At 46.0% G+C, this 26032-nt stretch overlaps 1 protein-coding gene across 1 annotated transcript in view; it reads right to left on the reverse strand.

Annotated features, from left to right (window-relative positions):
- Nucleotides 1-471: 471 nt before the first annotated feature.
- The window catches only part of HS1BP3 (HCLS1 binding protein 3), a 35017-nt gene continuing 9456 nt past the window's right edge, over nt 472-26032 (reverse strand). Inside the window, exons 4-7 of the mRNA XM_068124712.2 lie at nt 24554-24863; nt 18350-18483; nt 18075-18225; nt 472-2031 (exon numbers count right to left, since the gene is read on the reverse strand). Coding sequence (XP_067980813.2) covers nt 1770-2031; nt 18075-18225; nt 18350-18483; nt 24554-24863 — 857 coding nt within the window. The 3' untranslated portion in view covers nt 472-1769. The remainder of the gene's footprint in view (nt 2032-18074; nt 18226-18349; nt 18484-24553; nt 24864-26032) is intronic.

Genomic DNA, 26032 nt, shown 5'->3' on the forward strand with positions numbered 1-26032 from the left:
CCAAGATGGCCGACTGGCAGCCATTTTGTTCCTCAAATGTGTCACCAACCATTTATTGAACATGTATGATCCGATCTTGTTCAAGCTTGTCACCAGCACAGTACATGATGGCATATATGTGCACCTCACTTTATTTTGTGAGCTGATCAAAGATGGCCGACTGGTAGACTGGCAGCCATTTTAGTTGTAAAAACCGCGATATTGACCATGTCCTCATCCATTTCTCGGACATGCATTTACCAATCTTGTTCAAACTTGGCACACAGAAAACGAATGATGGGTTCCATATGCACGTCATTTTTATTCGAGATCAGATCCAAAATGGCCATCTGAAGGTCTTTAACTCCATACAGCAAAATTACTAAAAACACGGGGGCTATGACATTTGATGTCTTTTTTTCCCGTTTTTATCATGGAATTCTGCTTCAACCACAACGCTATGTAATCTAGAATTAAATAGCACAGCAACAATCAACTCAGAAAATTTTATTGTACAATACACACTTTCACAACTTTACATTTCTTCAGCAAAATAAATTTTGAAAGCAGCCAGATAATTTTTTTTAATCATAGTCAAGAAATTGAAAAATGTATACACGTTTATGCACACGCTAAATGTCTTTTAAACTGCTGGTTTGAAGATTGTGAATAAAGCTTTAAAATACTCCTTTGATCATATGAAGACTTGTAAATGGCAAAAATATTTACATGTAGAATGTTTACATTTTGAGTAGTGTTCTCTTTGGACAACGTATAGTGGTGGCTTATTGGTGAGGACCAATAGGCTGAGTGTTCAAATCCCAGTGAAAGTGGGAGTATTAAAGATTTGGATAAAATCAACAGGAAGTTAAGCCTGTCTCAGGAGCATTACTAGGCCACTATTGAATAGTCAGTAAAAATCCAGCTGGCTCATTAACGATATTCAGGGTGGGATGGATAATGTATACCTACTCCATCTGGTTTGGTCTATATGTGATTCTACTCCACAATGTGGTTGATCATTTCCTTTACTGGGTTACAGGAGGTCGTTCCGAATGACTGAGTCCGACCCTGCTCCTATACTATCACCTTAAGCCAAAAGAAAAAAAAATACCTTTATTCTCAGCATGAAACTTGGTGGTTCCCAAGCATTCAATCATAGAGGTGGTGGAAATGCTTAAACGTAATTCTCAAAGTCCTTCCTTATTATTTCCCCCACTGCCCTTCAATCATCCTTCGTTAAATACGCACTCAACGAGTCAAATTTAATTTCGATGTTGAATTTCATTGTGAAAAATGAATTGAGAATGCAAAATGTCAGCGCTCACGTAAGCACAAAGGTTGTTGCTCGATGGGATTTCTTTAGTCGTGTTTGTGTGTTAATGCGCACACTGTTCAAAAGCATACTGTATCTGACTAGCATGTTCAATGAGCATCAACAGGTGACAATCCGAGTATTCGAGAGTGGGGGTGGGGGGTGGGGGGTTAGATTGGAGGGTTCTAATATTGTGGCAAAGGCCAAATGGGGTTGAACATCGTCCAGTTTTTCAGTTTTTGCATGTGCAATGTATGGATTGTCTGTGGAGGTTCAAATTTGTTGCCCGAACATTTTTAAATGCCAGCAAATGTTGTTTTTTTTACATTAGCCATATGCAAATTGCTCCCATTGGTCCTGAATAAATTAATTCTGCATCAGAGAAACAAATTCTCAAAAATAACTTTAGAGTTGTGTTTATCAGCTTAAAGAATACATTTCGAAACTGTGGCGCATTTTGTTTTTTAACTACCGTTTAAAATAGCTTTGCTGAATAATCCTCATTGGTTTGCTGCTCAATGTAACTCAAAATGTCCTCAGGACTCATGTTCTCCACTTTCCTGTCTGGTTCCACATCAGAAACGGGTTTCTTTGGGAGCATGGTTCGCTTTGCTGGTTTGGGAGCGACGGTTGCTGGCGATTTATCAAAGCTCGGAACATTTGTAGACATGCCAGCAGGTTTGGGTGGGACTTTAGGCTTGGGCTTTATCATCAGGCTGTCCAGGTCATCAGGAATGCTGCAGCACACAGGCAAGCACACGTTTGCTGTTACACCTGCCCCATGCCAGCAGGTGCTGTCAATCACTCACATGGGTCAATAAAAGGGCAGTAACATTCTCTGCCTGAGGAATATTTTTCAGCTGGTCAAAGTGCATGCTTTTAGATTTGAAGGAAATCGGAAGCTATTTATAGATCAAACATGCATTCGTAGCCAAAACCAAATAAATAACTGTCAACTTGTACATCCTACATTTTAAATAAAACAATTCTCTGGATATATGTATGTATGTATGTATGTATGCATGCATGTATGTATGTATGTATGTATGTATGCATGCATCTGAAAATCCGGGGAAAAATAAATAAATAAATAAACTAAAACAGGGCTTGGCCGATCTTTACCAGATTTTGCATACATATTGGTGGTATGGTACCGAGTGAGGCCATGAGCCCAAAGAACCCCACTACCCCCTTGCGAGGGTGGGAGGGGGGTTAATTTCCACCTGTACACATGTCACAGTGCAAATGGTTTACTGACCCCTGCTGCAGACAGGTGGGGATTATTAGCCACGGCACAAAATACATTTGCCCTACCTCCCCCACTATTTTCCTCCAAGGCTGCTCCCAAAGGGAGTGGGAGTTTCTAGTTTTAATAAAGTTACATTCTTGGAAAAAAATTCAACACCCACCCGATCAAGATCGAGTTATTACCTGCGCTCGTCCATCTGTCTGTCTGTGCTAAACCTCGTTTTTCTCAACACATGTCTAATTGAGACAAAATTTTCAGATTAAGAGTGACACGTATGCAGAATGTTTTTATGATAATTGTGACGTCATATGTAACTGGTATGGTAGCCATCTTGGATTAAACACAAATAATTTTAAAAATATTTCTCAGAAACCTCTGAATGGAAAAATTTGAAACTTGGCACATTGTGAAGTACTCCCAATGGGGAACAAAAGTATTGTTACAGACGTGGCTTGGATGTTATTTACCGAGCGGTTTTATGGTATGACCACGTCTGCACAAGTTACCCGATTGTGCCCGAACGTTGACTAGTCGCGCGATGCTGGCTCAATAAGAAAAAGAAGACACCCGGCTGGATTACAATAACACAATACGACACCAATGTTTCAATTCTCAAGACCTCCGGAGGAGATTATATTCGTACGGAAAGGTCAGATTACAGGGGCTAGAGGTATAATCACAGAAAGACAGGCACTTAGACACACTCTTATATTAACCCCGGACAGACGACAGACAAACGGGACAACGGCTGACTCACACGGGGGTTGATGGCAGGAAAGCGGGTATCGATGGCTCCAGGTCCTCCTGGGCTCGGGGCAGGGTACAGTACGGTCCGGTCCGGTCCAAAGATGCGGGGAGGTATCGTCGCGCTGGGGGTGGCGGTGGCTTCTCTCTCCAAGCTGAGGCGCATCTGACGTCACATCCGGCGCGGGGCCGCGTATATCCGGCGGGGAGTGACACGCCCTCGGCTCGTTAGCTCCGCCCCAGATGGAATCGGCACGTTGCTTCTCATTGGGTGCGTGGGGGGGTTACTGGCTCCGCCCCTGACGAGGAGCTGACAGCCAGCCCCTTCGGGGTAACGCCGTGGAGCGCATGGTCATGGCGGGTAACCGAGCCGGTGTGAGGACGCACACTCCCCGCCCCTCTGTTGTTGTAGTCGTAGTTGTAGTTGTAATTGTTGTTGTAGTTGTTGTTATTGTTGTTGTTTGGGGAAGAAGATGGGAGGAGGTATGGGAAAGGTCCTAAACTCACTACTGATGCCATATAATCACATTCTGGTGCAACGAAGAGTCATAATTAATGGAAACGAGGCCTTAACTGACATAGATTAAGAATAACTAGGAAGATGTCCGAAAGTTGTCTACGTGTGGTGCGGTGGACCTGGGCACGACATTTAATGGGGGAATAAGGGGAAGGTCGGCTCTACTGATTGTTGTTTACATGCAATGGGACTAGGGAATGGGGGATTGGGGAAAGTTGGGGAGTATTGGAGAAAATAGGGGAATATTTACAAGCGGATATGGAGGCCAAATTCCATATTCGCAACAGTATGATAATGATGACATCGGTGAAGTGGTATACCAGCCAAAAATGTTTTAATCGCATTCCTTTTCCTAAAAATCTGAAATTACATGCACATAATCTATGACCCATTTGTATTGAAATATTAAATTTATGACATCGGTCACATGGTTTCATAGACATATTAGATTTAACCTGAAACCTTAAAAAACCATCTTCTCCCAAACCACCAAATCGATTGACTCGAAACTTTACGTGAGTCATCGACTAGGCATGGCGATTAAAAGATCGTCACGAAAACATCATTGGTCACATGGCGTGGCAGCCAGATTGGATCGAAGAAAAATATTGGTAATTATATCTCTGAAACCGCTTACCCTATCGATGCTAAATTTTACAAATATCATCTAACACCATTGTTGCATATAGTTTTAAAATGATGATGTCATAGGTCACGTGGTTTGGCAGCCATCTTTGATAGAAAAACGAACCTCATCCCTTCAACACCAAACATCACAAATGTGATCCTCAACACATACATATGGAGAGTATACATTTTAAAGGTTATATGTCACGTGGTATGGCAGCCATATTAGCTTGAAAGCCAATATTAAAAAAAAAAATTCCTTCTCTGAAACCGCTTCACCGATCAATGTGAAACCTGCCATGGCTGGTGAAAATGTGATACTTGAAAACAGCTGAAGGGATTTAAATCAAACTTATTTATTTTTAGGACAGTGAACGAGGGCATCTACCCTTTGTGGAACTATGCGGAGGCATATTGGTGACAGTCACATTGCTCTAGTTTATTCATAATTATGACGCCATAGGTCACGTGGTACGGACGCCATCTTGGTAAAACGTTACACTTCCATATTTCTAATACCGCTCAATGGAAAAAATTGAAATAAGGTTCATTGTCAAGTACTCCCCATGGGGAATAAAATACATTAATGATGTAATCAGTGCCTTCGTTATGATGTCATAATTCGACAAGTACAACGCTTGATCTGATCAGTACGAAATGTTTTTGTTTTTTCTATCTGCAACTGTTAGTCCTCTGGACACAAAGTTTTGACCATAGAAACACCTGTAGAATTTGCTAATGATAATCATGACACCATAGGTCACGTGGTACAGGCACCATCTGGAAAAAAAGAAAATCTAAAACCGTTTCACCTCAAGATCTCTGAAACTGCTCCATGAAAAAAAACTTGAAACATGGTGCGTTGTCGAATACTCCTCATGGGGAATAAGGTAAGTTAATGATGATATCATTGGTACTTTAAGGGTGTAGGACTGGTGAAAAATTGAGAAAACTACATCTGGTACCTTTGAGAGGCCTTTACACAAAAACAAAGTCAAGTTAATATAATTTTCAGTTTTTCTTGAAAGATATAATCTTGGCTTTAACTCAGACCAGTTTCAACGCTTCTTTGTCATATTACAAGCATATAATTTGCATAAATTAGACCGTCAATAAAAAACAAGGAAAAACAAAGAACACATTTCTACTTCTATCTTCTATGTCACCACTCATTCTTTTCACACAAAACTTGGTACATGTATTAGACATGTGTTACTCTACTACCTGATGAGAGGATTTTGTGAAATGTCAAATGTTCACTAATTAGCTAATTATGCCAATTACCAGATAAAACTTGGTTGTCCTTCAATAAATCCACAATGGCTACTCCTATAAACAAAAGCCTTCATCATTTTAAAGGAAGTGATATTCTGACTATCCTGTCCAAATTTCAGCCCAAAAGAATGATGCAAATTAAAGTTATAACAAATTTCATGCAAAATATTATATTTCTTGTAAATTGCGTGTAAAGATAACATTAGATATTTTAAAGGAAATACTGAATGAGTTTATACAATACGTATGAATCTAAACCGTAAAAACATAGTTTTTTTAAAAAGAGGCATATTGGAAAGTTCACCAGTACTACACCCTTAATGACATCATAATTCGACAAGTATACAACTCTTGATCTGATCAGTATTAATATATTTTTCTCTGCAATTGCTAGTCCGATTGACACGAAATTTTCACCACAGGAGCGCCTCCTGTAGAATTTTAGTGATAATTATGACGTCATAGGTCACGTAGTTACAGGCGCAATCTTGGAAAAACCTCGCACCTCTATATCTGAAAACGCTCCATACAAATTTTTTTAAGATGGCTCATTGTAAAGAACTCCGCATGGGGAATAAGTGTTGTTAACGGTGACGTCATTGGTTCTTTAATTATGACCTTCCTCAATTCCCCAAAGCCTCCATTTCCAACCGCATTCCCCTTTTTGTCAGCCATTACCAACTGCATTGGGGCGGTTTTCTGCGTGCGGTTTTCTGCATTCGCCGCTACTGCTTTGGGACCGTGTTTTTCGCTGCAAGACTCCATTGAGCACGAGGTCATCTCGGAGCAGAAGGTGGGAGGAGTCAGCCCAGCGCCAGAAACAAGGCGTGGCCTTGCCAACGCCTCCTCTAGGGGCGGGATCGGTGAGCCCTCGCGACCAATCAAGGCCGAGGCGAGCTCACCGATGGGCGTGTCCTGGAGGCTGGCGGCTTGATCGCCCCAGGCGCAATAAAAGCACACGCAAGCCTTGTGAGGAGGACGGCAGATGCGTGAGAGAGTTGGCAGTGCACCGAAGCCCAGTCAAGTCCAGTCCAGTTGAGGAGGAGCGGAGAGTCCAGTGGAGCGGCTGACCAAGGAAGCCCCCACAGCAGATGAGTGAGGAGTCCACCGCCGCTGAATCCACCGCAGCTGGGTGGGGTTGAGTTTCTAACGGCAGTTTGACCCGTGGCCGCGAAGCAACGCCACCGGACGAACGAGAGTGTGGAGAGTCGGCGGCTGCTCCCTCCCGGCCCGATCGTCCTGTGGTCCGAGCTGAACCTCCCCCTCTTTCCAGCCACTCGTGCCTGCCTTCATTGCCCATTCGTGTGAGTCTGTCTTTGTTTGTTCTGTCCTGGGTTAATAAGTAAGACTGCCATAGGTAAGCTAGCGTTGCACTGTGTCCTTCTGGTCCGTCCCTCTTTCTGTCGTTATTTTCTTATCCTTCCATTCTCCTTGGTTATTTTGGTCTTGTAAATAATAATATTAAATTAGATTTGTTCTTCCTACCTTGCCTTTCTTTCCCTTACATCCGTCGTCTTTGTGATTTCCCTCATTGGACACCTGTGGCACGATTTGGCCAACGTTTAGGAATCGGGTCTAGTCTCTTGTTAATGGTTTGTGCCGCGGTTGCTAAAACCGCTCGGCAATTAACATCTGTCCGCGGTACGAGCGGGGCTGCGCACCTGCCTTTTCAGAGGTAGCTGTGTAGCGTCAGGGACCACGTCGGTCAGTCATAAACGAGGGGATTAATCCCCCCTCGATAAGGGGAACAGAGGCCGACGTTGGGTTCCGTAACAATTGGTGTCAGGAGTGTCGGATTCGGACCTGAAGCGCGAATAGCGCGCTCAAAATTTCGAGCGGCCGAAATTCAATTTTTAAAATCCCAAATTTGAAAATCGCGCCATGGATGATCAAGGCGACAGGATGCCGGTGGGGGAATTAGAAGAGGGGTTAGGGGTAACCCAGGACCAGAGGGAAGAAATGGAGGAGGAGAGAAATGGTGAGGTGGTTGAGGGGGTTTCAGGAGCACAAAATGGCACCCTCGCGCACGTGGTTGCAGCGGCACCAAATTTAGCCGCGCCCGTGACCGTAGCAGCACCGGTGGATTTAATCCTTTTTATGGTGCAAATGGAGGCCCTTATGGCCAAGAATAGTGAGCAATTGGGAAACCAAATCGGAGGTTTGGAAAACAGAATGAGGGCTAATAGTGAGCAATTAAGAGACGGGTTAAACAATATGGACAATAAATTTGAGGGGTTAGACAATAATTTTAAGGGGTTGAACAATAAATTTGAGGGGTTAGACAATAATTTTAAGGGGTTGAACAATCAATTTGAGGTTAGACAATAATTTTAAGGGGTTGTACAATAAATTTGAGGGGTTAGACAATAAATTTGAGGGGTTAGACAACGGGATAAAAGGGGTGAAGAATGGGTTAGCGGGGCTAGAAAACAGGATGGAAGACAAATTGCGGGCAATAGGGGAGCAATCCGCCTGGGAAATTAAACAAATGGGAGAGCAGATAGAGGAGGTGAAAACCGGGTTGGAAGGTAAATTGGATGCTCAGAGGAATGAATTGGAACAGATGAGGGCAGCATCTACCAAAGAGATGGGAGGGGAGGAGATGGGGGGGGAGGAGATGGGGAGGGAGGAGATGGGGGGGGGAGGAGATGGGGGGGGGGAGGAGATGGGGGGGAAGGAGATGGGGGGGAGGAGATGGGGGGGAAGGAGATGGGGGGGGAGGAGATGGGGGGGAAGGAGATGGGGGGGGAGGAGATGGGGGGGAAGGAGATGGGGGGGGAGGAGATGGGGGGGGAGGAGATGGGGGGGGGGAGGAGATGGGGGGGGAAGAGATGGGGGGGGAGGAGATGGGGGGGGAGGAGATGGGGGGGGAGGAGATGGGGGGGGAAGAGATGGGGGGGGAGGAGATGGGGGGGGAGGAGATGGGGGGGGAGGAGATGGGGGGAGGAGATGGGGGGAGGAGATAAGACGAGGTGTGGGCGAGGAGGTCTCGGGGGTACGCGAGGAGGTAAAGTGAGGTGAGGAGCGTATGGAGAAAGAGGTGAGAACTAGTACGGCTAGGTTACAGGGGGGCAAAAAAGATTTAACGAGGGGAGTGGAACAGCTGACAGTGGGACAGAGGGAATTAGTGGATCAAGTGGAGAAGAACACTGCGATAATCGGGGGGTTAAAGGCGACGCAGAAAGACATCAAGAAGGAACTTATCGCGACAAAGAGGGAATGTCAGATGGTACATGAGGGATTGACAAAGAGGTTGGACGAGGTGACGGAGGCAATGGAGACAAAAGAACGGGAGGTGAGGACGCACATATAAACGGTCAAGGTGGCATTAGAGGAAGAGATCGAGGGGGCGCACAGGGAAATGAAGGAGGTAAAGGAGAAATTAGAGGAAGTGGAAGAGGGGGTGAGTGAAATTAAGAAGAGACAGAGGGAAACTAAGAAGGAGATAAAGGAGGAAGTGATGGAATATGTGCAAGGTCTGTGCTCAAATCATGATGATGTGCTTGCTAACCAAATAAAGAGTTTGCAGGTGGTGGAGGAGGCGCGACGACGAGGTGCCGAGGTGAGTGGCGTTATACTCGGAAATGTATATGGTGTGAGGGGAGATTCAGTCGGCTTGGGGGGTGGTGTAGACCCGGGTGTTCGTGAGGGACCAATGGTGAGGTGTATGACTGGTCCGGAGGGTATGGAGAAAGGAGGTGTGCAAGGATGTCCGACTATGGGGTGTGTGAGGAAAAAGTGCGTGCCGAGGAGTGAGTGTGCTATCGAGAGTGAGTTGGTCGTAGCGCGTGTGCAGGGGGGGGCACATGGAAGCGCGCGGTGGGGAGTGTTACAGAGGATGTAACAAAAGAGTGCACACCTGTGGTGAGTGTTACGGAGGACGTAACAGGAGAGTGTGTGCAAGAGGATGCACGAGAAATGAGTGCAACAGAGGAGTGCATGAGTACAGAGTGCGCTGTCAAGAGTAAGGGTGAATGCGCGACCGAGTGTGGTGGTGAAAGTAGTGAGAGTGACACGGAGCACGAGTTGGTTGTAGCAGGTGAAAGAGGATGTACACCTGGAATGGAAGGATGCACACCTGGAATGGTCGAGCGCGTGTGGGAATGCACACTGGAGTTAGTAGTAAAGCACGTGATTGGGTGTGCAAGTGAGTGCACACCCGTGGTTGTCACTGGGGATGTGACCGAGGAGGGGGCGCAAAGAGGTGTGTTGGTGAGGTGTGCGAATGACGAGTGTGTGCTAAGGTGTGCGGTGGTCAGGTGTGTGACGAAGTCTGTGAGCGGGACAAGAACGAGTGCTGCGACAAAGTACGCAGGGTGTACGGGCGGCGTTGGAGCGCCGAGCTCGGTGAGGATGAAAGGGGTTGCATATGCGTGTGAGCCTGCAGGTGAAGCATCGACGTTAAACGGGATAGCGGTTATATCGACTTATAGCCGAAGCGAGCCCTCGGTTCGTGCCGGGCATTGTGTGCCGCGGTGACCAGCGGGGATCGTAACCACGGCGGTTTCAAAGGAACCGCCATACGGGATCCACGCCGGGCCTCGCTCCGAACGGTCGCGTCCGTGTTCCACTAAGCGGAGCGGGCGGCCCGGTTCGAGGAAGGGTCGGCACGACGACCCCTTGTGGTTGAGACGTCCCGGCAGGGCGAGATCAGGCCATCGGACGGCTCCGTGCCGAGATGGTGCGTGGAATCTCGGCCCGAGTAAACCTTCCCTGCACCAAATGCCGGACGAATCCAACCGCCGGCAACAAACCACCCGCATTCATTGCTCGGCTTTGCGAAGCCGAGCTTTGGAAAGGAATTGGCGCACCGAGAGGCTCAAGTGAGTAGACGTGTGAGGGTGGTAGCAGTAGGGAATTTGTGATTGGAAATTTTTGATTTGCAGGAATTGGATGAGCAAAATTTGTAGTGAAAGGTACCCGATGTGATGGGATGGCAACTCTGTCATCTCTCACAAACGGGGCAAAGGAGCTATAGGTTTATGGGGTTTGGCAGTGAAAACTAGCCCGGGAGGGTTAGGATAAAATGATAGGGATCTAGAGAAGATGACCATAGGTAACGGTAAGGTTAAGTAGCAACATTGGACAGGTAGTGGGGACATAGAGAGGGTAGTTGGATTATAATGACGAGGGAGCGCAATAATGTAAGGGGCGACTGGGAAGCACGAGTTTCAGAGGGGAGTAGTTAGATCAGATGATGCCGAGTGTTTGAGGATCGAACAGGTGTATGGAGCAGTGTATGACTGAGTAGTGGTGATTGTGTGTTGTGTTGACCAAATGGTCCAGGGAGGAAGGAGGGTGTAGGAAGCACCAGGTGTGATGGCACAGGTGTGCAAATGCAGGTGTATGGAGAATGGTTGTGTGGAATACATGGAGTATGGAATATATGGAGTATGGAATGGATGGTCGTGGAGTGAGTATGGTGGAAACTGTGGAGTGGAGTGGATGGTGCGAAGGTGTGGATGGGGGAAAGGAGGATGGACCCCATCACGAATACCCGGGGAGGGTAGTTTAAGCGTTAGGTAGAGGGTACAGGTAAATTGTGGTTGGATATTGGCATCTGTGGTGCGTGGTGGAAGATTGGTGTTTGGATGGGTGCATTAGTGACGTGGGAATGGCTGGGCGTGTGGCCTGTTAGTATGTGTAGTTGAATGGGCACTCCACCACTGTGAGGATGTCGGCCAGGTGAGGCCGCAGGTGGGCCCTGGGAGCCGTTAGAGTTGTGGATGGGGCCCAAGGATCCGGAGGACGGACCTGGGTAGCCCAGTGCCAGAGAGGGCACTGAGTGGGGTAAGCGCCAAGGAGGGCCTTCCCCAGTTAGATAGGTAGGGTGAGGAGCAGGTAAGCTCGGAGGCAACTACAGTGGTGGAGGTGTGCAGGTGGGTAGACCTGCTCGGAGAGCTCCACGACTCAGCCCGGAAATTGTGCAAAGGCACAGGGAGTTGAGTCGGGGGAGTGAGACCCCAAATTGATGAAGCACCACAGTTTGGTCAATGGGAATTTGGTTCTTAAAACCGCATAGAGTAAGTTGGCCAATGGATTGGCAGGGAAAGACCCCGGGTAGTGTAAAGTGAGTTAATGTCATTTAGAAGATAGTTAGGATTAAGAATCTTCTCGCACCATCTACATCCACTCACCTGAGGTGACAGAGCTCCACACCATGCCATGGTTTGTTGGTTTTTATTATTTTTTGTGCAAATGTTTGAAATGTGAGATGCATCATGACGTGGGTGTGACATTGTGCTTTGTTGTTCCATCTCTCCCTCCTTATGAGGGTTGATGATGAATTGGGTGATGGCAAATTTGGTTAGAGGGATTGTTGGGACGAATTTGGTATCGGGGAAATATAGGGGAGACGAGACAGTAGTGACAAATTTGTAAATGTGTAGATTTTTGTACATATGGGGTAAGGGCAAGGGTAGAGTAGGTAACAGGGGGGGTGACGTACGGTAGGGACGAGCTTTCTCACTTCGCTCTCCGTACGCACCTAGTCTTGCATTGCCTTGTTTGATGTGTACCCTTGTGACCTTACCCCTCACTCACCTGTCTTCTACCCCCCCCCCCCCCCCCGTCTCCCACCCGAGGACTGTGCTGCTCTGGGCACCGAGGGGAGCGTGCGGGAGTCCGCCATTGTGTGCCCGAATCCTTGCAACCAGCTGCCTGCATCCACGCACCACTTATGGACCACATGTCTGTGGCTGAGCACCACTCATGGACCCCACGGGTTGGGGCATGGCCCCTCTGCTGGAACCGGCCATGATGGCCCGAGATCTTGCTGGCAGACCTTCGTAGCATGGCACCTATGCCATACAGGTGAACCACTCATAGTCGGTCCCTGTGGGCCATAAATAAAAACTGACACGTTTTGTGCATTTCATTTTATTATGTCCAAATAGGCCGCCAGTAAGAAGATGAAGAAAGACATCAGGAAGAACATTGGCCAGCAGAGGGAGCCGAAGAGCAAGAACACCACCAGGGGTTTGTTTGGTTATTTTTATTATGAACTGTGGTGACTGTGCACTGATTGGTGCTTTATGGTGTTTTGGTGCGTTTTTGGTGCTTTATGGTGCGTCGATGCTGGGCAAGCTGTCTCCCCCCCCCCCCCCCCCCAAAAAAGAACAATTACAGGTCCTGGGTTAGTTTTGTAAATACAAGTAGCGTCAACTGTAAATAATGCTCCCCCCATCGTTCATGTTGTAGTTTGAAGACAATTCCGCAATTCGGTTAGCTGTGGGCGTAAATCTGTTAGATAGGGTGCAATGCAGCAGCGGGACATATTTATTTGTGTTTTAAAACTGTCACACTCAGGGTCAGGTTAAATGTAGAGGGAACTACACCTACGTGCCACACTAAAGGTAAACGTTTAATAGGCCCGGGACGTGCCTAAGAGGAGGAGGGTGCAGTGTTGTGGATTTGAGAATTGTGTTGTGTTTTTTTTTTATCGTTTGTAAGTGTCATGAAGCTTGTTGTAAATATCACCCTCCAGTTTGTGTATAAAGGTCAAAGGTCGTCCCCTTAGTTATTCCATATACAATCACGTAGCAAATCATAGATTTCCTTTTTTTGTAGTTATCTCCTTATTCTGTGTATTAGGTTAAGGTTCTGTCTTACATTAGTTGACACTGCATTGCATCAAATTGGAACAAGGTAGAATCCCTTTTCAAATTCCCCAAAGCCTCCATTTCCAACCGCATTCCCCTTTTTGTCAGCCATTACCAACTGCATTGGGTGGTTTTCTGCGTGCGGTTTTCTGCATTCGCCGCTGCTGCTTTGGGACCGTGTTTTTCGTTGCAAGACTCCATTGAGCACGAGGTCATCTCGGAGCAGAAGGTGGGAGGAGTCAGCCAGCACCAGGAACAAGGCGTGGCCTTGCCAACGCCTCCTCTAGGGGCGGGATCGGTGAGCCCTCGCGACCAATCAAGGCCGAGGCGAGCTTACCGATGGGCGTGTCCTGGAGGCCGGCTGCTTGATCGCCCCAGGCGCAATAAAAGTGCGCGCAAGCCTTGTGAGGAGTACGGCAGATGCGTGAGAGAGTTGGCAGTGCACCGAAGCCCAGTCAAGTCCAGTCCAGTTGAGGAGGAGCGGAGAGTCCAGTGGAGCGGCTGACCAAGGAAGCCCCCACAGCAGATGAGTGAGGAGTCCACCGCCGCTGAATCCACCGCAGCTGGGTGGGGTTGAGTTTCTAACGGCAGTTCGCCACGCGGCCGCGAAGCAACGCCGCCGGACGAACGAGAGTGTGGAGAGTCGGCGGCTGCTTCCTCCCGGCCCGATCGTCCTCTGGTCCGAGCTGAACCTCCCCCCCTTTCCAGCCACTCGTGCCTGCCTTCATTGCCCATTCATGCGAGTCTGTTTTTGTTTGTTCTGTCCTGGGTTAATAAGTAAGACTGCCATAGGTAAGCTAGCGTTGCACTGTGTCCTTCTGGTCCGTCCTCTTTCTGTCGTTATTTTCTTATCTTTCCATTCTCCTTGGTTCTTTTGGTCTTGTAAATAATAATAATAAATTAGATTTGTTCTTCCTACCTTGCCTTTCTTTCCCTTACATCCGTCGTCTTTGTGATTTCCCTCATTGGACACCTGTGGCACGATTTGGCCAATGTTTAGGAATCGGGTCTAGTCTCTTGTTAATAGTTCGTGCCGCGGTTGCTAAAACCGCTCGGCAATTAACATCTGTCCGCGGTACGAGCGGGGCTGCGCACCTGCCTTTTCGGAGGTAGCTGTGTAGCGTCAGGTACCACGTCGGTCAGTCATAAACGAGGGGATTAATCCCCCCTCGATAAGGGGAACAGAGGCCGACGTTGGGTTCCGTACAGTATTCTATGAATACCATCTAGTTTAGACTTTTGTAAATATCAGGAAGATTGTTGTTTAAAGCTGGAGCAAAAAATTAACTCTGGAATGCAACATGGCAATGATGGGCAAAATGTCCTCATTTCCTTGTTGAAGGTTGTACAGGAGCTTGCAACCACTCTTTACACTCAGTGTAGTCCCACAAAGACCGCGGACCCTTTGTCTATTACTTTCCATTCGGAATATATATATATATATATATATATTTAAATGCAAGTGCTCCCATTCCCAACAGACAATCACTGTCAGAAAGCCAAGCTTACCCCTCTCTCCCGAACCAAGAGGGACACCCGATATAAAACAGTGGATTGGCAAAAATATTGTTACTCCATGTTTTAACATTTAAGTTAAAAATGAAAGTTTTCATTTTAACGTTGACCTTCCGAGTGTGAAAATAATTAGGTACAACAAATTTCAGGGAAATTGGGCCAGAGGGTTGGAAACTTACAAGGAACAATCAAACTCACATATAGGAACATCCCTGAGGAACGGGCTTATTTTAGCTGAGGCTAATGATTGCACCTGAGTTGCTGTGTTGTCATGATTTACACCAATCATAATACAAACAATTACTTTGCACAAATGTATTTGTTGTGTTTGTGATATTACATTTTTATAGGCAATTTAGGTTGAAGATTTAGGTTGAATGTTTTTTTTTTCAAGAAAGAACCCCTCTGCACATACATAGGGGAGGGGTAGGTGCAGACTGGAAGTTTGGGACGATTACACCTCACCACCACGTAATTCAAAACACCTCACCACCAAGTAATTCAAAACACCTCACCACCAGGTAATTCAAAACACCTCACCACCAAGTAATTTAAAACACCTCACCACCAAGTAATTTAAAACACCTCACAGCCATAAAACACGTAATAAAAACACCTCACCACCACGAAATTGAAAACACCTCACCACCACGAAATTGAAAACACCTCACAGCCATAAAACACGTAATAAAAACACCTCACCACCACGAAATTAAAAACCTCACCATCAAGTAATTCAAAACGCCTTACCACCACGTAATTCAAAACACCGCATGACCAACTAATCCAAAACACCTCACCACCACGTAATTCAAAACACCTCACCACCACGTAATTCAAAACACCTCACCACCATGTGATTTAAAAACACCTCACCACCACATCATTTAAAAACACCTCACCACCACATCATTTAAAAACACCTCACCACCACATCATTTAAAAACACCTCACCACCACATCATTTAAAAACACCTCACCACCACATCATTTAAAAACACCTCACCACCACATAATTCAAAATACCTCACCACCACATAATTCAAAATACCTCACCACCACGTGATTCAAAACCACCACAACGTTATAAGAAACACTTCACAACCACGGAAACAAAAGTTTGAGGGAGTCGTTAAGTGACAACACAGATACTGCGCAGATGTGTAGATATATAGATAAATGACTGTACCCGAGTTGCCGTTTTGTCATGGCTTAAACCAATCATAATTCAAACAATTATTTTGCACAAATGCATTTGTAATACACGTGATATCACATTTTATAAACAATCGAAGTTGAAAAAAAAAAAATTCCCCAAAAAATTCCAAAAATAAATAAATAAAAAATTGGAAATTTTTCAAAAATAATACCCTTAGGACATACCGACGGGAGAGATATGTGCATACCAGAAGTTTGGAACGATTTCACAAAAGTTTGAGGGTGTAGTTCAGTGACAAGACAAGACACAACAAGACAGACACTGCACAGATATATATATATATAGATATTTACGTACATACATTTGTTTTTTTTTCAGATGCAGTTCTATAGCTGAAATGCAACCTGGCAAGGGAGGAGTGCTCACCACCACCCCCTGTGGGCATCTGCAGTGTAATGTACCAATACCAATTAATCGAACACAGGCTTGACAGGCAAAATATCCTCCTCGTGCATCCAAGCTCCCAGTGTTGCATTTGAACTTGAGATCTACATGTTAAAATATAACCTCCTCAGCTGCAAGTTTGTCACCTCGCTGTCGTGGCAACTTCAGAGTTTGGTTGTGTGTCAGACATTAAATGTTCGTCCGGATCAAAATGGCCATTTGTTTTGAATCACCGTAGCAGTAAGGATACCTCAATTTCAATTTGATTATAATACAGGGTGGGCCATTTATCTATCCCCCATTTTGAACCCCTGTAAATATGTTGTTAAGAAACGAAATCAAACAAAATATTTGCAGGATATAGGTATATATTTCAAGTTTTTGTGATAAAGTATTTAATTTAATTTGAGCAAGCACAAAAATTACAAAAAAAAATTAAATAAGTGTACAAAATTAGTTATTAATTTCAAAGTGATTTCAATAATTTTCAAGCAGCGTGTGAGCATCCTTTCACGATACTTACTTCAAGACCATTTTCTGTCGCATTCGGACCATAATTTATCCAAAAACTGCTTGAATGCACTCTTTCAGGTATTGTATGTTCGCTGGTCCTGCTGTGTGAACCTCGCCCTTAAGAAAACCCCAAGAAGAAATTGCATGGGGTGAGGTCTGGAGAACAAGAAAGGGCGTATTGGGCAAACCACGACCCATCCACCAGTTGGAAAAAGTGTCGCTGAGCCATTCTCAGACCTGGAGATCCCAGTGGGAAGTGCGATTTTTTTTATTGTTGGGCTTTTCTTAAGGGCGAGGTTTACGAAAACTCAAACAGTGAGCATTCATCAAAGAAATTGCAGTCGGACTGCGCCAGAAAATGGTCTTGGGGTATCGCGAAAGGATGCACACCCTGCTTGGAAGTGATGGAAATCACATCGAAATTAATAACTCATTTTGTACACTTCTGAATTCAATAAAATTTTTACCACGAAAAAAATTAAATATGTACATATATCCTGTAAATACTATGTTCCATTTCATTTTTTAGCAACAAAATTACAGAGGTTCAAAACCGGGAATAAATAAATGGCCCACCCTGATATAATCTGCAATAGTCAATACAACAAATGTTGCAATATTGAAATGAATGCAAATATGTTATATCGGTAAGATCTGTATGGTTCTGTTTAGGGTGGAAATGCGAATGGTTCGATGGATGTGCAGAGTATCGTTGAGAGAGAGGAAGACAAATGATGAATTGCGAAAAATGATGGGAATAGAGCCTGTGATTGATGCTGTGAAGAGGAACAGGTTGAGATGGTTTGGTCATGTGTTGAGGAAGGATGAAAGTGACTCGTTGTGATGGAAGTGATGGAAATGAATGTAGAAGGAAGTAGAGGACGGGGAAGACCGAGAAAGACTTGGCTAAAGATGGTGGAAGAAGAAATGCGGGCAAGGGGGTTAACAAGGAGAGATGCAGAAAATTGGGCAAGATGGAGAAGATCGTCATGGGGCCCGCAAGGCTAACCCCCGCTCTAGCAGGGAAAATGGCCTTAAAATGCATGTTGTTGTTGGTAAGATCTGTAGTAATTGAGGATATGGCTTGAGAATAAAAATAATAATAAATTGGTAATGAACCAGGCCCAGAGGATCACCTGAAAAGGTCAGCATCATTTTCTTTCACAACTGAATCTGGGATAAGTGATGGTGTGAAGACATAACTGGCAGAAGGGAGTAGTAGAGGATCATTCTTTCTCACAGCTCCCCCTTCAAGATCCAGTGGCTGAAACAGATCTACCTCTCTTGCTGTTCAAGGCAACGAGGTATCGGACAAAAGGAACATTAATATAATGAAAAGACAAGCCAAGCAAGTATAGTATTATTTGTATGAAAGCACACAATGTCCTTCAAGTTGTCTTCTTGTGTTAACCTTTTATCCTTCTGGTTTCCAAGCCAGCAGGTGCGATAGTCAAGACTGGTAATTCTTCCCCATCATTTGCCTTCTTTCTGACGTCAAGCGCATTGGGTACCTTTGAAATGCTTTTTGATTTCTGCTGCTTTGGCCTGCGATAAAACATTTTTTTAAAGCAGCATGTCAATAAAAACCGACTTGTTTAACATCGAGAGTTATTATTTTTGTATACAGAGTCGAGGCTTGCAGAAAAGTGAGTACATAGAATGAATTAGCATGTAACAGGACAAAAGGAAAAGTAGATAGGGGGGGGGGGGTGCACCAACAGCAGAGGGGAAGGACAAGATAGAGGCAGACTTGGACAAACAATGGGTGTGGGGAGGAATGGGGGGCAGGAAAGGACGCATGGGGTGGACAAGATGGATACAAAAGGAAACTCTCAAGAAGGAAAACTTGAAATTTCGAAGGTGGGGAGTTTCGGGGTAGGGAGGGTTAACGAGGGTAGAAAAGAACATGGCTTTGGATTTGGGACAATCTGAGATGGTGGTGAAAGGCTGTTGAAGACCTGGAGGGATTGAAGAGAATGTGGAGGTTGGTTTCACAGGTGGGAAAATGGAGGAATGAATGAGTGGAGGTGAGCAGCAATCCTGGATTTAGTTACTTTCACCAGAAGGGGTTGATGTTGGACAGTGTGCATCTTGCCTCGGGGCGAAGGAGGGGGTTGGGATAAAGCACAGAAACAGCAGAGTGTGCAAGACCAGAATGGAGGTGGTGGAAGCGGTCTGCAATGTGAAAGTGAAAGGTCCATAGATTCAGCTTCAGCACAGGAGATTCCAATGACCTTGAAGGCCTCGGTTTCCATGGTGTCAACCTGAGCAAGGTGTGAGGCAGGGGAGCAAGCCCAGAAGGGAGAGCAGCTGCAGATATTTCCTCAAGCTGCAGATGAAGGTCTTATCTAGGTGAACAGGAGTTGGTGTGTGCCAAGGAAGGACTTTGTACAATGCATGTGTGATGAAAGTTATTCACTCTGTTATGACCGAGTAAAAACGTTTTGCTAATCATCTCTCCAACTTTGAATTAGGAAAAAACAAAAAACAAGGCCTCGAGCCACTTTCAATGAAAATAAAATATGGCCAATAATAATCCATTCACATTTTAAGTAAATGAAGAGAGGGGGTGGAGGTTGGGGTGGAGGTTGGGGTGGAGGTTGGGGTGGAGTGGAGTTGATCAATGACAATAAATTGAGAGAGAGGAAGAAGGGGCAGGTAGAAGAGGACAGAGTAATAAAGAGGGTAGAAAAAAAAGGTAAGGGAGGAGGAAAGAATTGCCCCCTTTTTTATTCGATACAACATTGAGGCTTTTGGAAGAGAAGATTGTGTAAGGACGTGGGACGACATAAAATGGTGGTGCACCGCCTGCTCGAAGCCCTGGACAGAAGAGTTGGATTAACAGTCCCCAGAAGGCAGTTCGAACAAAAGGGAGAAAATAGGAACAAAAGAGTGGAGGTGGGGTAAGCATGGATTTTGGGAGTTCAATCAGGTGGGGGTGACTGGAAGAAGTCGTGCACTCAAGAGTTGCTAGGGAGGGTCGGAGGGCTGAGAGAGCAGAGAGGAAAGAAACATCATGGCCCGAAAGGCAGAATTGTTGTTGTTTTTTTAAGATGCATAATCTCAAGCACAATACCAACATGACAACCGAGTGATAAAATGTAAGCAGCCATCTATTTATTACGTGCAAATGTAACAAGTTTTGAAACCTCCCACCAACTTTGCTTGTATTAGTGGGGCGGCATAGCTCAATATATATCCACAATCGTTCATTTTTGTGATAGAAGCACCAAATTCGGTAGATGTGTTGACAAATATATTTAGAACAAATATGGATATTGGGGCATCAGAAACTCGCCCCCTGGTGGCCATAGCAGCCATTTGATTCATAAACGATTTAAAAAATATATATAAATACATTTAAATACACATTAAATTAAGAAAAATACAATTAGACACACACACACAGACACTCACACACATCACCTGTTCCAATGTATATAGGCCTGATGGTCCATGCCCAAACCAGGAAGAGGGAAGTTGTGGAACGGCTTTCACATCTCGGTGTCAGTATCACATATGACCGTGTGCTTCGTCTGTCAGCCCAGCTAGGAGAAAGTGTCATACAGCAGTACCACAAGGATCAGGTGGTCTGCCCTCCTAAGATGCGTGGTGGCGTCTTCACAACTGCTGCGGTTGATAATATTGACCATAATCCTAGCTCAACTACCTCAAAGGAGTCCTTCCATGGCACAGGTATCTCACTCTTTCAACTCCCTGCCTTTGCAGGTCAAGGAGTTGACCGCAGTATTGCGATTGTTGGAGGTTCTGCAGGCAAAAAGACAGTGGGCCATTTGCCAAGGTACTACACAGACGTTCCACCTGTTGTCGGTAGCACCACAAAGGCACCTGTACCACCTAGCACTGTGGCATCTTTGAGCAGGGAGAACTCTGACCAGAGCATCAAGGAAGAGTACTGCTGGCTAGAAAATGTGCGGAACGTTATAGCACTTCCATCTGAAGATGAAGAGAATCAGAGTGTGGACAACATGTCCTGGGCTGCATACCATGCAAGTCACCAGCCTGCCGGGGAGGAAATCATATGCCCAAGTGCCCTACTCCCTCTGTTCCACGAGAGTGCCCACACCATGGCAATGATCAAACACGTGATGGACATAGTCAGAAAGGCTGTTCAACATCTGAATGCTGAGCAGACACCGGTACTAGCATTTGATCAACCCTTGTATGCGATTGCCAAGCAGATCCAGTGGAAGTGGCCAGAGATGTATGGGGAAGACAAGATTGTTGTGATGTTTGGTGGCCTGCATATAGAGATGGCAGCTCTGAAGACCCTGGGTGATTGGTTGAAAGGCAGTGGCTGGGTTGAAACACTGGTACAAGCGGAGATAACAACAGCAGGCACTGCCGACTCCTTCTTGCGTGCAGCACATGTTACTCGCACCCGACGTGCCCACCAAGTCACAGTGGCTGCATTATACATCCTGCAACATCGGGCCTACAGTAACCGTGACACAGATACAGAAGACGATCCTTTTAGCTTTGACGAATGGTGCCGAAAGAGGGGCGAGAGCTGCCCTCAATTCCAGTACTGGGCAACAGTCATGGAATTGGAGCTGTGTTTACTGGTCTATGTGCGATCCCTGCGTCAGTCCTCTTTCAGCATGTACCTCGATGCTCTGACAGAACTCGTCCCCTGGTTCTTTGCTCTGGACCACACTAACTATGCCCGCTGGATCCCAGTTCATCTCCATGACATGTCTGAACTACCAACAAGACACCCAGATGTTGCCAGAGAATTCAATGCTGGGAATTTCACCATTCAGAAGAGCAACAGGGTCTTCTCAGCAATCCCTATCGACCAAGCACATGAGCAAAATAATGCTTGCATCAAGAGTGATGGAGGGGCAGTAGGTCTTACAGACAACCCTAGTGCCCTTCGGCGGTGGATGGTAGCTGGCCCTGAGGTTGCCGCAGTGATTGAGGACTTTGAAGATGCACACCAGCTCATGGGAAGAGGAGATGAGGTGCTCCACCATGACCAGACAGCAAGTGTGCAGAAAGCATTTAAGAAAGACGTCTGCTACCTCATCAATGTATTGGAAGAACTGGGCAATCCATTTGAAGAGGAGAGCAAAGACCTGCTTGTCCTTGACAGCAAAGACATTGCTGAACCATCGGCAGTGGAGACTGTTAAAAAGGCACAGAAGATTGGTCAACAGCAGTTTCAAGCATTCACAAAAGAATGTCTTGTGGAGAGAACAAAGCCCATTGATGACCCAATCCACCGCAACCGGTTGACACTTTGTTGGCTCAACAAAAAAGATGGCAAGTAAGCAGAAGCAGCAGCTGACCTCAATGAAAAGTGATGTCGAGCTGTTCTCACGACTCTACATTAGCTGTCAAACAAGAGATGGAAACCTGGAAGACTTCTTTCAGCATGAGAACCAAGCATGGCCACCAGCACTCTCCGATGGAGGAAGATTACGACTTGGGGCCAAGAGTGACCTTCTGACATGCCTGGAGGACCTGTCTCCAGCTCAGACTAAAGCCCCTGATGCTACTTGTGTAGTTCTTGATGGAGCTGCCATCATTCAGATGATGAGGCCAGCAGGTGCCAAGACATTTGATGAATATGCCCAGCAGATATTCATCCCATACATCTCTTCTCATCTGCGCAGTGTGTCACACGTGGACCTCGTTTGGGATACTTACAAGGATGACTCCCTGAAAGGCACAGCAAGAGCCAAGCGTGGAAAGGGTGTAAGGAGACGTGTGGTTGGGAAGGCTGCCATACCAGGAAACTGGCAGAACTTCCTGCGGGTTGACAGAAACAAAACTGAACTATTCAGTTTCTTGTCCAGGGTCCTCCTTCAGGTGTTCTGTGAAGAAGACAAGGACGTTGTCCTCACTGATGGGCAGGGTGTGCTCAGCACACAGCTACTTCAAGATCTCCACACCCTGGCCCCATGCAGCCATGAAGAGGCTGATAGTCGTATGCTACTGCACGTATCACATGCTGCACAGCATGGCCACCAACAGGTGCTGATTCGGACTGTTGACACTGATGTTGTGGTCTTGGCTGTATTTGCCACAAGTCTACTACCATCTGGATGTGAACTCTGGCTAGCATTTGGAACAGGCAAGAGCTTTCACTACCTGGCAGCCCACCAAATGGCTGCATGTCTCGGACCAGAGATGTCATGTGCCCTTCCAATGTTTCATGCTTTGACAGGCTGTGACACCGTATCCAGCTTTGCTGGACATGGAAAGAAGGCAGCATGGTCTACATGGAAGTCGCTTCCAGAATTGACAGATGCACTACTGATGCTGGCAAGTGGACCAAACGAGATCCCAGATGATGTAATGAACATTATTGAGAGGTTTGTCATACTTCTCTTTGACAGAACAAGCACCTGCACCAAGGTGGACGATGCAAGAGGGAAGCTCTTTCTACGGAAAAACTCAGTGCAGAAAATACCACCTACCCGAGCTGCTCTGGTGGAGCACGTCAAGAGAGCAGTTTACCAGGGTGGTCACATCTGGGGAAAGACACTGCGACCAGACCATGTGCTGCCATCACCAACTGACTGGGGATGGGTGAAGACAGAAGGATTGTATGAGCCCCACTGGACGACATTACCACAAGCATCAAAATCCTGCTACGAGCTGATCTCTTGTGGCTGCAAGAGTGGTTGCAGAACGCGTTGCAAGTGTAAGAAGGCTGCTCTTCAGTGCACAGGCCTCTGCTTCTGTGAAGGAGAATGTGAGAGCTGACCCTAAAATTATCTGACCCCAAAAAACATCAAATGACACGCAGGTGTCCGGAAGAACCACACATTTTGGAACTGCACCCCAGAGACACAGAAAACACTGTAGGTGTTTTTCACACTATAAAAAATTGGTTGAAAATCTGCAACATGCCCCTTTAATGGCTTCAGTACATTCACTGAACATTGTTAGATATCATATGTTCAAACTGTTACAGTGTAATTGTTAGTATGTTCACTGAACATTGTTAAATGGCCTTTGGTAATACAGCTACAGTGTAATCCACTATATCACACCATGTTGTTAGATTTCTTTAATTTAATATTATCCTACATTGGAATACATTTTTTTTCACTTTAACTGGTCTTTAAATTATATTTGTGGTGCTGAAAACATGGTAACAGCAGCTTGGGGGTGACCAAAGTGTTCTATTCCAGTAACCGCTGGCAGCCATTTTGGAAAAATTCACGCGTGGACCTCTTGGACCATGGACCTTTTGGAAAATGGCTGCCACTGTCATCAGAATGCCAATCTGCAATGCCCCAATATCCAGATTCATTCAACATATATTAAGCTATAAATGTAGAAAATCTGGCGCTTCTATCACAAAAATGAACGATTTTTTAGCTATGCCGCCTCACTATATCCTCCACACATGCCTTTCACTCCTCTACCATCCTTTGCTCATTCTCACTGCACTCCCCCTCTCCATACGTAAGAAATAGATGCCCTTCATCGATAATTTAAAAGGCCTGCATTGGTAACTCGCAAAACCGATATTCTTTCCGCTTAATATTACTTTACTCCAACACCCCCTCCCCCCCACCCCAAACACAATGACTTTTGCAGACTTGCTCGCAGTGTTCGTGTGGGTGCCCAATCTTACTTTTTCATTACGCCAAGAGGATCCAGTGCTTCATCGCTGCTATCTCCATCAGATTCCATGTCGTTAATCCTATGAATGCCAGCACCCGCATCTTTTCCCATGGCTGTTTTCATGATTAGGTCTCGCTTTGACTGCTGGGCGTGTGTGGAGCCGACGGCCGTTAATAAGCCCTCTGGCAAGTTCCACTCTTCGTCTTCAGCAGATCTTTTGTCTTGGAAGAACAAGTCATCTTCTTCCACAGGAGGAGTATCCATCTCTTTCCTCTCTCTCTTCGGATGCTTTTCTTCAGTCACATGAAGAGTTTTGGCTCCTGCACACAATCACAGAGCACCACAGATGAGATCATGTTTCCCATCAATGGTGAACAAAATACTAGAGGTATTTCCATTAAAGTTCATAAAATTTGAGGGCTGCCACCAAACACATGCACAAGCACCTACACTGGTCCAACCTGCTTTCACAGTCTCCACCAGCAAGTTCTAAATGAGTTCAGGCTCGATTATGCATATCTCAACTCGCTAGAATCTTCCACAATAGCTTCTCTAAACCTGCCACACTTTCCCAATTCTTCTGCTAAGGGTCCATATATTTATTGCATTCTGTCCTATCCGTGCCGATGAAGACCGGTGTCGGACGGATTGCCGATCGAGCTTACACTCCGAGGCGTTCAATCAAAATATAGCGGGAAATACGCGCGTGGGGGAGGCCGAAGAGCTTACCTTCATGGGTCCCACCGGATGTCTTCGAACCTGCGATGATTAATTAAAGCCGCCACAGGATTTAAAATGTACAAAAATACCGGCTTTATTGAAGAAATGCCGGTAACAAAATAACACGGCAAAACTAGGATTCCTAAATGGGACGTCCCCACACAGACCCGTATACTACACAAAGGGGGAAGATAACTGGTGAAAATAAATGCGTGTTTTTAGGTACTTGGCTCTTAACGTCTCCTGAACCCCCTCAGGAATCGTCAAAACCCCTGTGTCCTTTGCGTGAACAGCACAGACCTCTGTGCACAGTTCGCTCGTGGGAAACGCAGGCCTCGGTCCGCAGTTCGCTCCCCCTCATGATCACGATGATCATGTCGGAACATGACCGTTTGCCACCAAACCCCACAGCCAAGTGCTCGTAAACTTCGACCGTTTGTTGAGACTGTTCCAGTGTGTTCCACCGTAAGAGAGCTTATCGGCGACCTTTCACTTCCAGATCCAGAAACCGAGAGAGAAAATGTTGACCCTCCAACTCCTTTGTACACAAGGCTCTGACGTCATCCGCCGGCGTCCGTGCCTGCTCCTATCAGCCAGTCCCTCTCTTCATTGCATGACAAATTTCACCAATCACTGCTCTCCGGGCCGTGGCCTCCCGGACCTGCATGCTTGATGTTGTCACATGTCGGTGGTATCATTGTTGGTGCTCAAAGTCCTGTTTCCAGTTAGCTTTTATTTAGTGTCTTTTAATGTGCTATTGCCTGGCTTT

This window comes from Myxine glutinosa, chromosome 8 (genome assembly GCF_964187855.1).
Source record: "Myxine glutinosa chromosome 8, kmMyxGlut1.1, whole genome shotgun sequence".
Classification (NCBI taxonomy): Eukaryota; Metazoa; Chordata; class Myxini; order Myxiniformes; family Myxinidae; genus Myxine; species Myxine glutinosa.